Genomic DNA, 12,366 nt, shown 5'->3' with positions numbered 1-12,366 from the left:
CTGTGTCGATTAAGAAGGGTTCGACACTGCAAGGCTGTGTGGTGTTTGTATGTTCTCTCAGTGTTAGCGTGGTTGTCCTTCTTACTACAGTCCAAAGACATGCAGGTTGGGATAATTGATGACTCTAAATTGCGTGTGAGTATTATGGGTGAACCCTACCTTCGCCCAATGTCAGCAGGGATCATTGACACAAAATCAAGAATTTGATCAATTCAGAGCTCTTCCAAAGTAAAAGTTTAATATTTCGACTATGAAAGAAGAAGAAGAAGAAGAAGAAGAAGAAGAAGAAGAAGAAGAAGAAGAAGAAGAAGAAGCAGCAGCAGCAGCAGTAGCAGCAGCTCCCTCTCTGAGACGCCAGGTTGGGTTTGGGCACAACAATCAGGTTTGCCTCTGGTTGGTATAACTAAATAAACTATATTTGTTGGCAAACAACTCACTCCTGTGTATTCCCTCCTTTGTGTCATGGCCACACAGCCTGTTTCATGACAGTCAGTGAGAGACGAGCGACTTTGGTGTGTGAATACATTAATAATATTAGGCTGAGATGAGCCGGCGTAGAATCGATCACCGGTGATCGGCACCACAATGCATGTCGGTTAGATATTTGTCACCGGTGATTGGCACCACAATGCATGTCGGTTAGATATTTGTTTTAATGTGTGCATCTATTAATTTGAAACAGAGATACAGTTACATTTGTGTAAGACTTGATCCCGACTTGCTATGGTGTCATGCACACGTGGGCAGAGATGGAGCAACCACAGATTTAAAAGCCAGGCGCTGCAGTTGTTCTCCACCAACTATAAGAGCCATGGTAGTGCTCTCTCCCCTCGCAGGTATCCATGGATCGTGATTCCACCTAGACCAGGTTCAGCAAGGCCGAGCTCCTCCTTGTGGCACTGACAAGTCTGTGGCAGGCGTCAGTCAGGTGTCAGAAATGGGTTATTTTTCTATTATTCTGCTATTATGAGTGATACAAAATAATAGTAATACATGATATTTATACAGCACTTTTAAAAGTGCTGTATAAATAACCTGTATTATTATTACTAGCAACAATGACAAAGATCTATAAATGGCAGAGGACTAAAGGACATAAAACAAGACACATATATGTAGAATTACAAACTATACAAAACATGGTTTGCACATCTAACAGGATGGAACTACTTCTGTAAATTATTTAACCTGAAGTTATTTTAACCTCTGCTGCTGCCTTTTGTTTCTTGCCACTACGTTACATTTGTTTTTCTGAAATATGATCCACGACTACGGTTCAGTACAGTGGTCCACCTGAAGAGGTGGTATTTCGCTTTTTTACACCAGTACCTTTAGGCTTCCGTAGTTCTATACTCGGAGGTCGAACTTATTTTGCTTCATGTGCCACTCGCAATTGAGCAACTTGTTCAGTTCTCCATACGTCTGTTACTCACAGTTAGACACGTGTGTGAGGAAAGCGAGGTGGTAAATAGATAGTTCAGCTCTACTGAGATTAAAGCTCTCGGAAAATATTGCTTTTGACTAGCGTTAGCAGAATCTAGCTAGCTGTTAACTAGTAGCTCAAGAGTTTCTGACATAAGCAGGTAAGCTAGCAGCGGCTACAGGTCAAGAAGAACCCGCCAGCATGGACACTTGGGTACGGTTCAACGCCCAGAGCCAAGCCAAGGAGAGAGTCATTAGGTACGTATAAGTTAGGTTGGCTACAAATGTTCACGTAACCTTTAGTACTCGCTAGTTTGCTAACGCTATATCGCTTCCAGCATAACAATCAAACCGTGGATAGTCTGTTGTCCTTGCTGTTATGGAGAAATAAACAAACAGAACACGAATTTACACCAAACTTGGTCTGATATTTATGTACTAACACCATTACAGTTGTATTATACACAGAATGCTTTACTATTTATTTGTGTCGTGACGCAGGGCAGCTCAGTACGCCTGTACGCTGCTGGGCTACACGCTACAGAGAGGCGGGGCCACAGCGGAGCTTCATAAGACTGTCAGTCAGCTGGAAGCGCACATGAGCATGACCAGAAAGTGTGAGTGAAGCATCCCGTGGAGCTCTCCTCCCGGCACCAGAGCGAAAGGCTTGTGGCTGATTTGCATTTGTGTCTCACAGTGCTGCGTTTGGGGAACTCTGTTGAGGCGCTACATGCGGCCAAGAGGGCCATTCACCTCTCTGACAGCGTGCTGAGGCTCTGCCTGACCATTAGCCACCTCAACAGAGCCATGTATTTTGTCTGTGATAATGTCCTGTGGGCTGGGAAAACGGGCCTAATCTCGAAACTGGACCAGCACAAATGGAGTCAGAGAGCTTTCAGGTTAGTTACATTTTTGTTGCGTATGTATTACTCTGTTTCAAGGTTTGATAGTGTTGTCTTCGTTAAAACATACTTGCTGAAAATGCTGCATTTTAAAAACTGATCTGAGCTGCAGAAATCTGATCTGGGATTGTGATTTGAATATATTTTTAAATGGATTTAATCTATGAAATTGATTAATGGAATTTAAAGAAGATAAATCGGTTCAAAACATTTCTAAATCATGATCGTATGACAGATCTGTGTGGTTTCCATCTGCAGGTATTACCTCTTTGCTCTGATCCTAAATCTGACTCGGGATGTGTACGAGCTCCGCCTCCTCATTGAGTGTGAGGGTCGTTACAGAGCCTCCAAAGCCCCGTCCTCACCCAACCCCACCCTGTCAGCTGACCACCTGTCTGCCCCCTCCACTCCTGCCACTGCAGCATGGATTCGCAGACAGCTCGACCTGCTGGTAACAGTGCTGTACAGTAACCCGCCGCTGCTGTTGGACCTGGCGAAGAACGGTTGTGATATCTTCATTCCCTTGGATCGCCTAGGAATTTACCCTACAGGGTCGGGCTTTGTCGGGGCTTGTGGCCTGGCCTCCTCTGTCCTTTCCATCCTCACCATGGTCCACCCCTGGCTCAAACTCAAGCCATGAACCCAGATTCAAAGTGGAGATGGACCCACAAGACGGACTAAATTGAGAATCTAACAAGGCTAGCACAGAGATTGTTCTGTAAAGAAAGCAGCTGCTGGTGTTTTGCAGGGCATTGAAATCCTCAAACAGGTTTTTCCACTTTGCATTACATACTGCTTCCACTAATTATCTGCTTGTAGCTGATTACTGACCTGCATGTTTGGACTGATCAAAGCTATGTAAAGGAAGACACGTTTTGACCCAGCAGTGTAGCGCACCCGACATCAGGCAGGTGCAAAATAAAAATGAAATAACTTGAGGGTCAAATAGTCTTTTACTTTGCCACAATATACCCAGAATAACAAACAAACTCCTGAACCCCAATGAGCTCAAAAGGGCTTTCTGCAGCTGCTCCACTCGTCCCTCGACATGGTTTCTGGTCCAGCTCAGGTAGTCTACCGTGCACCGACTGAGGTGTTGGCGTCGGTTCATTTAGGTAACCAAATTAGTTTTTTGGGGGGGCGGGGGATATTCAGTGAACTGCGAACAGATGCGCGATGTTAGCTCCAGCTTGATGAATGGAGTCATTGAACACAGCAGGAGAGAACGCGACGTTAGCCAGCTAGCTAACGCTCCGGTGAAAGTTATTAGCTAACGCTCCCGTTAACGAGGTAGATCCTGAGGTGAGGAGACTGAGCGGCCGATCACACAGGACGAGACTTTTTAAAGCGCAGCCGCTTAAAACAACTTGACAAAAACGCACCGGGCGTTTTTTCTTTTTCTTTAAGAGAGTACGGCGAATATATCCGCGAGTTGTGTCTGCATGACGAGAGCTTTCAGAGTCGTGTTTCCATCTAGAATTGTAAAGCTCTTTTACATTTGTTACTTTCACACGTTCATGAATTCCGTGCATTTTCCTTATCCTTATTTTTATTCTTTGATTTTGTGCTTTTTATTCCCTGTAGAATCAACTGTAAATATTCAATACTCTCAATTAAATATCCACTCTCCCTCTTTATTGCACTCTGTTTCATATTAAGCATCAAATGTTTGTTAAATAGCTACCCCTCCCCCCTGCTGACAATAACTCTGAGTGCTGCATTGTTTGATCTAATTTCAGCACTGACTTGACAATATCGGCTTTCAATAACAAGACTCAATCTAAATAAAAAACAAAAAAAGGTTTAATTCAGGATGTTAGTATTACAACGAGGAATTAAAATCCAAACACAGGAAAAGTAAAAACAACAAAACCAGACAAGTCGGGACCAGAGGCCTTGAGGTGGAACATTTCCCCCTGCTGCAGTTTGTGTTCAGGTGCACTGTGGCCCAGCCGAGAGGCTTTCTTCAAAGTGGCTTGTTGGTGGTCAGTTTGACTGGAAAGGGAGCAGAGCAAGTGTTAGTGAACCAGTTACGCAGCTGTATTGTGGTTCACAACCTGCACCACTCAGGCCTATGTGCCTACAAACAAACCCACCTCTGACAAGTGCATATTATCAATGAGCAACTCCAAGAACTCCCCAGATCTGCTTGAATTACGCAAGTGACCCACACTTCTGAGTGAGTGATGAAATTAAATATCTGAATTGCTAAAGTGACGTTGGTGGTAGAATGTGGAGATTTACAAACCTCAAGTCCTCATTCTTGGGTCTCCATGCTCTCATCCTCTCCATCCCCATCTCCTCCCTCCTCCAAAGCTTCATCTTCCTCCTCCTTTCTCTCTGGAGGTTTCTCATAGGCCTTCTCTGATGGAGTGACAATCACACCATCCCATGTGGACATCTCAGTTGCCAAGTCTGCACCAACAGGAACAAAAAAGTAATTTATTTAGTTGTAAAATCAGAGCAGTTTGAACAACGAAGTTGCCATATTCATTTTTATTTTCCACTTGAGCTAACTTAGACTGCTGAGGTCCCGTATTAGCTTTAGATGGATAGATGGCTTAAAGCAATCATTTCACACTAGTGTGAAGTAAAATACATTTGGTCTGAAGACTCCGTAAGGTGCAAGCTTTGTAGAAATGGCACTGTGTGTGGCAAAGTGGAATGTAGGTTTTCTGTATGGGCCCTTTGTACTGTGTGCCGACTGATCAATGCTTTGATGTGACCGATGATGGGAGCTGCAGATTGATGGCTTTGGATGGAAAACATCCCTCTGTTATGCTGATCATTTATCATGATCCTGTGTAATTATGCGTATTAAGTAATTCATTAATGAATTTAACTTTGTCTGCTAACACCGCAGAACAAGGGCTTCTTGTGCTGCAGCAAACAGGAATTTAATGCCAACTTTACTTTTATATCTTCTATACCGCTACTTTCTTCTGTGCTTTTAACCCATGCTGCATGGAGTTTTGAGCTTTTTTCCTGAATCATGAAAACGTTCACATTTATGTTCTCATGACATTGTGCTGATGAGTTTGTAAACAGGAAGATAATGAAATGAGCTTACAGCTGGCATCTCCCTCCAGCCCAAGGACCTTCCTGTAACCTCCATGAGAAAGCACCCTCACCAGAGTCTGAGCTGTGAAACACACCATGTCCTGCGCCGGCAGACACACACACAGTTAGTACGCTGTCACTTTGATCATTAAGAAAGAAGCTCCTCAACAGCGTGGGATCCAAACAGCTGCCGACAGACCTACCTGTTGTTCCAGAGTCATGACTGTGTGGACTCTGAAGTTTCCACTCTCACATGGGTCAGTGATGCCTACAGAGCCGGGCAGAAAGAGACCAGCAGCGAGCATCTGCAGGCAGCGCCTTCAAAAACACAGGAATCAATCACAAATCTTAAAACCTTGTCCTCTCTATAGTGACTGTGTCCAGACTAAAGCTGTAGAGAGCAGGAACCCACCTATAGGCCACATTCAAGGACAGGGGCTGCCTGGACGGGTTGTTCATCACCGCAGAGTGGCCCTGGAAAGGACATATGACCTCATCACTGGGAGGAAAGGTACACACTAAATCACCTTCCCAGGTGTCACGCAAGGCTTGAGCTGCACAGGCAATTACATGCTTTGGATTTTGTTTGACATCCGGCAGTGTTGTCGGGTCAAACGTTTGGACTCGGGAGTTACGCGGCAGACTTGTGTTCTTACCAGCAGGTCCAGGATCCAGGGAGTGAGGGGATCAAAACCTGGGAAGCGCAGCCGTAGGTCTTTCAGGAGGCGAATCAGCACTTTGACCCTGAAGATTATAATTACATCAAATAACCCAATAAATTCATGCAAGCGTATTGTGTGGCAACAGCAGGCCTGATGGGAGCTGAAGGAGACTTCCTCACGTTGACTGAGAGGCATTCTCCTCAAACCAGCGGGCGTGGCGAATGGCAGCAAGAGCACTCTGCAGCACTTTGATGTCCACTGTAGGAAAAAAAGAAAACAATTAACCCTCAGATCACCATCTGGATTTGAACCAGGTGCATAATAGTTCATAATGAGCACTGTTTTAGCAGGCTGAATTATGAATAAAACAATAGGTCTCACAAATTTTCAGACGCGCCACATGCTTATGCCGTTTGACATTTCAACATTTGTGGGACTTCCACAACAAGTATACAGCGGAAAGTGGTTATTTTAATGGTGGATGGCGGAAATGGTAACTGTTCACGAGTTAAGCCACGAAAAAGCGAATGATGCGAATTAACCACATTAAAATTCATAATGCTTTTGGTGTGAACGCAGGATTAGAAAACACCAAGTGTGTGGCGCCACCTTGAGCCAAATGTCCCAAGACTCTGTAGCACAAAGAGCTAGCCTGCCAATATGAGCACCAACTGGCTTACGATACCTCAAATCAAACTTGCCCTATACTTGCAAATTCTTCCCTCTCACCCGCAACATTTTTAGCTCATTCTGGGGGATTCTAGGGGCTTCCAAACTAGCTGGGAGATATAGTCACTCCAATGTATAATCCCTCCCTTCTGGGTCTTCCCCAAGGTAGGAGAATAAAAATTGACCAAAATGTAAAATTACCTATATAGTGCAACAACAACTTTAAAACTTAGAAAGACATCTTTCATCACACAGACAGCAGAGAGATGCATGCTAAGTATACACGTTTGTTTGTTTTGACATGTGTACACTCTTACAGTGCAGTTCAGGATCCAGCTTGCGCAGGTTGGGTGGGACAGTGGTGATGAGGATCTTGACTGTGGCGTCAGCTGAACTTATCTCAAAGCCCGTCTCATTGGTCAGCATGGACAGCACTAAAAGCAGCAGATACACACAGCGATGTTACAGTACAGACAGCTGCCCTCGTTAGCATCGTTAGCTTCTAGCCTTTGGCTCAGCTGTCACAAAGAGCCATGTGGAACACAAGATACACTCTGAATTTAGAAACTTTAAAAGTACACATCCAAACAGGCCCTTATTGAGTATACCTTCAGTAGGGTCCTGTGTTCGAAGGGTCTCCACGACTTTGTTGCCAAGGGCAGCGACTGCCTCCACTGTGAAAGAAAAAAAATCCTCATCAAACATTACATAAATCACAAATGCTCTAAATAAAGCACCAGCAAGACTGTTTCTTTAGCAATGAGGTTATGTATTCAATACTTTTGAAACAGGGGTATTGAAAACTGTCAAGTCCTCAAAGCTGGATCTAGTCTGAACTTTTATTTACACTTTGGCCGTTTTTATCATGAACGATCTTTTTCTAAATAAGAAAAAAGCTTCGAAGAAAAATATAATACTGCATTTCTCAGTTATTGCATCAGCACTAGTACGGAAACATTGTAAGGGATTGGCATGTCATTATACATTAGTCAATTGTGGAATAGTCCTAGCTGAAAAACAGACCCATTGCACAAATATAGACTTTACAATTCAGGTCTCAAACGATGCATCCTCGTCATATGGGAACATGTAGAGCCTTGTGAATCTGAGGCTCTGAACACAACCAGATTATTTTGCCAGACTATGAATAGTCCTCTAACTTTTAGTCGCTTTTAATCTTTCTTTAGATTGATTGACATTGATAATCTGACATTAACTACTACTCATCACCCACGTGTAGGGAGGATCTTGAGGATTACAACCAGGTCAGCCACATTGTGTCCAGTCGTCATGGTGCCCTTCTTGTAAGAGCCCACCTGACGCACTTCTTCAATTTGCTGTGAAGAAACACGAGTACATCATTATTAAGATGCAATGCGTAACATGTTCATAGGATCTGCAGGCTCCTCATCATTCACTCAATTTTGAAAACATTAGATTTGGCCGAAATACGACAGGGTACTCTGTAAATACTTGCAATGAACTACATTATTTTGATACGCTTAATGTCAATTTCAATATTTTTATTAATGTGAACTAAATTAATAACTGATATAGCTAAACGCTGAGTCTAAGACCTTCTGGCAAAACAGTTCATTTAAATATTCTATTAAACATGTTACAGACGTGGCACACTGCACACTGATCTGAGCTCCTATAATGTGCTCTTCACAGAGACAGTCTCTGTGTGCAGTGAAAGAAAAAGGACTCACCACTTCAAAGTTGCCCGGTGCAACAATCAGGTTATCAATGACATTGTTGATCTTTGTGACCAGGGACAAGATGGAGGACTGAATGTGGGAAGAAACCAATGCACATCAGTTCAGGATCAAACACTGCATAAACAGAGATTGGTGAGACAGATGGGCGAGGTCCCATCAGCATAGGTTGGGGGACTTACCTGTTCTGCAGGTGTGGGGCTCAGGTCCTGGTTTCTTTTCAGCAGACACTCACTAAAAGCCGTCTCATCAGGTGCAGGCTTCACTCTAGGGAAGGCCATCTCACACTAGCAATACACAATAGCCTACTTCAGTACACCTTTGGGACATTCTGTTAGAAGTAGATTCCTTTTTGACCTTCCTTGTATGACGGAGGGTTGGAACACAGATCAAAGACAATGACTAACCATTCAGGGGCCCTCACACTTGACCCATATTGAGTGCCAGTCCCACCTAAGGACAGATATCTTCTTCAAATATAAAACATCAAACAAACATTTCCATATGTTTGATGCAAAATAATTGTATATCATAGGACAGTACAGTGCTTAAATAAATCTTAATTTTCTCAGAACCTTTTGGCCTCTACCTGAACCTAAATTGCTCCCGTAGCTGTGCCTACGGTGTATGAACATTAGCTAGTCCTGATGGGCAGGTGGAATTGTAGCTCCTCCCATCAGTGTATGAATGGGTGTGAATGATGATAAATAGTGTGAAAATGGTTTGAGTGATCGAAAGGTCTATTTACCATGAGTTGCACATTGTACCTTTGCACCCTCTGAAAAACATCTCATATCCCTGTAATGATGTACAGGTGTACTCCCGGACCCTGTGGCATCACTATTGATGTGATTACAGGTGCCTCAGAGCACACTTCAGACTACACTAAACCACATCTCAAAAAGGGATGCAGGCTGCAGTCAGAGGTGAAACTTTCAAGCAGAATGCAGTGAAACAGTTTTCCAGCCCGATGTAGGGTTGTTTTTTTAAAGTATACGACAGTCACATGTTGAGACCGATTGACTGCCCCCCCCTCCTTTACAATCAAGGTTTTTTTTACTCACCACATAAAAATCAAATGGGATGTGTGGGACAAATGGACGGTACCTTAACAGGGATGTAGAAAAGATCAGTCAATCAGTGGCCATAAAAAGAATATCTGATGTACATAATGTGGGACAGATGAATGCACGGTATTATTTCACACCAAAGTAGTGGTAGGTTATATGGATAAAAGCTGGTTTCATTATTGTCACAACATATCAATGTAGACACCATTCGATTTCATTCACAGTGCTCACATTTTCATACCTTCATCATACTTGTGACAAAGTCTGGCAGAAAATGTATCATGACTTTAGACACTTATTTGTTCCTTGTTATATATTGTTAAGAGCTAAATCATTTTATTGTATGATTTTTTTTGGAGAGAACGTCCTTTTTTATTTAAATAAAAACTTAGAAGAAAATTCTAAGTCTCTATGTATACATAAAGGACAGAGCAACTTTGACTGACCCACTGACAATGCTGCAGAATACTTTTAAATGAAATCTCATTTTTCCAGTCTTTACTTAGACAGCTTTTTCAAGTTATACGTGACAACATTTACAATTATCTGAATAATAGAACTTCCATCACCATTTTTTAATTGTGATCCTCGATTTAATGGTATATTGTCTAAACTCGCGGCAAATCGGTGTCAGCTATATACAACCCAATCAAGATTCTTTATTGGTGTGTTCCAGACCCGTCACATATTGTGCTTTCTTACCAACCTCCCCCACAGGTTGAAAGCTGTATTATGAAATATTGTTTTGTTTAAAATAATTGAATTATATTATTATTGTCTTAGTTTTTCATCAATCAAACAAGGTAGGGCTAACATAGCTGCCCTGTCATAGAAATTATGAAATGAAATTGGCAGTAAAGTCTGTATTTATTTACTTAAGTGCAAAACATGCAATTGGGGATGGCAGAGTTTATCATGTTATCCTTACGGCGTGGATAGTCTTTGTTCCAGGAAGGACATTTATTCACAAAATCACATTAATGCCATACAAGCAACCCTGTGTAGATGCTGGGCTGCTGTGGCAGACGGGACAGGGCTCCTAGTGTTAGTTAACTGGTTTAACAATGCGTTTGAAATCGAATTCCAGGCAAAACGTGTTTCAGATGTTGATAAAATAGAGCAAACAGCGGCTCGGTGGCTGAGCTTACCCCTGGACCAGACCTCCACGGGAGCCGAAGCGGCCTCCCCGTCCCCGGCCGCGGTCCCCTCTGGAAACGATCACAAAAACACAGCGATACGTCAGGACTGCTCTCTACATTTGCAAATCAAAGCTATCGTTCAGAGAATGCATTCCGTGGCAACTCATTAGGCACTACTTGATCCCACAGCGTAAATCAATGTTATCCCGCTAACCTAAAGTATCGACTGCTTCTTTCACATCCACATCTGTATATTTCATTCATTAATTTAGCTTATTGCCTAGGCAATTTTAGCTGCCGTCAGCTCACTGTCAAGGCATGAAATGTACCTTAACGTTACATCTGTCAAAGCAAAATAAATCTCCCGTAGCTCAGGAATGAGCTAAACCGTATACACGCTTCAGGGCGAAAACACGTAGTGATACATAACGTTTATAACATGTCCTACTTACCTCTCTAGCATGTTAGCTAATATTAGTACCCAGCGTGCAAACAATACACGGCGCTAGCTTCAACTTAGCTAGGGTATCGATTAGCGATTTCGGCCAACACGTTGTTTGTAAAAGACTGTAAAACTAAACATAATTTAATGTTAAATGCATGGAAACATAATTACCTCATTGCGTACGACGTTTTGATAATAAAATGCGGAAATCTTAAGAGAACGATGGACCGGCTCTCTGTGATGCTACTGCTGCTGCGGCGACACCTGATGATGCTACTGAAGCTAGTGCTACTACTACTACTACGGCTTCTTCTTCTTCTTCTTCTTCTTCTTCTTCTTCTTCTCCTTTTTCTTCTTCGGTGCTGACAGTGAATTACAACAAGATGGTGCATTATCGCCACCTAGTGTTACATTAAGGAGTCCTTAGTTTATATTCTTTCTATCAGTCCAGTATCTTTGAGTCAAGTGATAATGTGTTTAATAACGTCATACCCAGTGCTACTTAAAGAAATTTGATAGTAAATTCATGTCCATGATTCATTTTTGTTTATATACAGTCTGTAATTTGTATCTCTCTCTTGGGCTTTACGTTTGGAAGGATCTTTGGTAGCTTAGGCCCAATCCCAATCTCCACCCTAAACCCTCAAACCCTGAACCCTCAGGGACTCACTGATGTCAGCTACTAACTGGTTGAGTGTGAGAGTCTGTGAGGGCTTGAGCTGGTGTGAATATGAATGCAGCACTTTGCTGCAACATCACGTGACTACATAAAAAAATATTGTGTACAATTATGTATTCATTTTATTATTTTTATTCACTGGTTTAAACGTCTTCCTCACAAGATGAGAAGTAATTTTATATTATTTATTCACTGGTTTTTGTCAAAATAAAATGTATGATAAATGTAGAGAAAATATATATATTCTGTTTGCATTCCTCTAATTCATGTGTTCTTATGTTCCATAATGTTGTAAAGGTATTTTATCAGCTAAATGCCCACATGCCTCTTTGTTTACATTTTTTTTTAACGTCTCCATTCTTCCATTTGGAACCGCGTGTTTAACCTCACGTTGCAATGCATTGTGGGTAATCCCCATAGGCAAAGTCAGCATCTAATGTTGACTTACGGAAAGGGTTCATAAAGGGCTCAAAATGTCTGCCACAGAGCCCTCAGGCACTCTACCATTTGACAATGGGACACCCCTAAACCCTCGAGGACTTAGCGGGAGCGCGCATTAAAGTCTGTGAGTCCGTAAGGGTGGAGATTGGGATTGGGCCC

At 42.5% G+C, this 12,366-nt stretch overlaps 2 protein-coding genes across 2 annotated transcripts; one reads left to right on the top strand and one right to left on the bottom strand.

Annotated features, from left to right (window-relative positions):
• Positions 1-1,350: 1,350 nt before the first annotated feature.
• pex11b (peroxisomal biogenesis factor 11 beta) lies at positions 1,351-6,628 on the top strand. Its single transcript, XM_068575388.1, has 4 exons — positions 1,351-1,680; positions 1,924-2,039; positions 2,120-2,321; positions 2,583-6,628. The coding sequence occupies exons 1-4, from the start codon at positions 1,625-1,627 to the stop codon at positions 2,962-2,964; spliced, it is 756 nt and encodes a 251-aa protein (XP_068431489.1). The 5' UTR covers positions 1,351-1,624; the 3' UTR covers positions 2,965-6,628.
• ilf2 (interleukin enhancer binding factor 2) lies at positions 4,106-11,410 on the bottom strand. The gene is made up of 15 exons (XM_068575387.1): positions 11,259-11,410; positions 10,652-10,711; positions 9,498-9,540; positions 8,616-8,720; positions 8,428-8,505; positions 7,950-8,052; positions 7,324-7,389; positions 7,033-7,149; positions 6,226-6,304; positions 6,041-6,128; positions 5,797-5,858; positions 5,588-5,702; positions 5,395-5,485; positions 4,573-4,739; positions 4,106-4,319 (listed from the first exon to the last, which is right to left on the bottom strand). Exons 1-14 carry the CDS (start codon positions 11,261-11,263, stop codon positions 4,582-4,584), a joined length of 1,170 nt encoding a protein of 389 aa, XP_068431488.1. The 5' UTR covers positions 11,264-11,410; the 3' UTR covers positions 4,106-4,319; positions 4,573-4,581.
• Between the last annotated feature and the right edge of the window lie 956 nt (positions 11,411-12,366).

This window comes from Clinocottus analis, unplaced genomic scaffold (assembly GCF_023055335.1).
Source record: "Clinocottus analis isolate CAN_PGR_092001 unplaced genomic scaffold, fCliAna1.0.p SCAF_14, whole genome shotgun sequence".
Taxonomy (NCBI): domain Eukaryota; kingdom Metazoa; phylum Chordata; class Actinopteri; order Perciformes; family Cottidae; genus Clinocottus; species Clinocottus analis.
The sequence above is the reverse complement of the archived record's forward strand: the minus strand, read 5'-3'. Positions and strand labels throughout refer to the sequence as shown.

Coding starts and splice junctions, on each gene's coding strand:
- pex11b (XM_068575388.1), top strand. CDS start 1,625: ATGGACACTTGGGTACGGTTCAACGCCCAGAGCCAAGCCAAGGAGAGA. Junction 2,040..2,119: donor CATGAGCATGACCAGAAAGT/GTGAGTGAAGCA, acceptor TGTGTCTCACAG/TGCTGCGTTTGGGGAACTCT. Junction 2,322..2,582: donor TGGAGTCAGAGAGCTTTCAG/GTTAGTTACATT, acceptor TTCCATCTGCAG/GTATTACCTCTTTGCTCTGA.
- ilf2 (XM_068575387.1), bottom strand. Junction 8,721..9,497: donor TCCCATTTGATTTTTATGTG/GTGAGTAAAAAA, acceptor GTGTATTGCTAG/TGTGAGATGGCCTTCCCTAG. Junction 7,150..7,323: donor AACACAGGACCCTACTGAAG/GTATACTCAATA, acceptor TGCTGCTTTTAG/TGCTGTCCATGCTGACCAAT.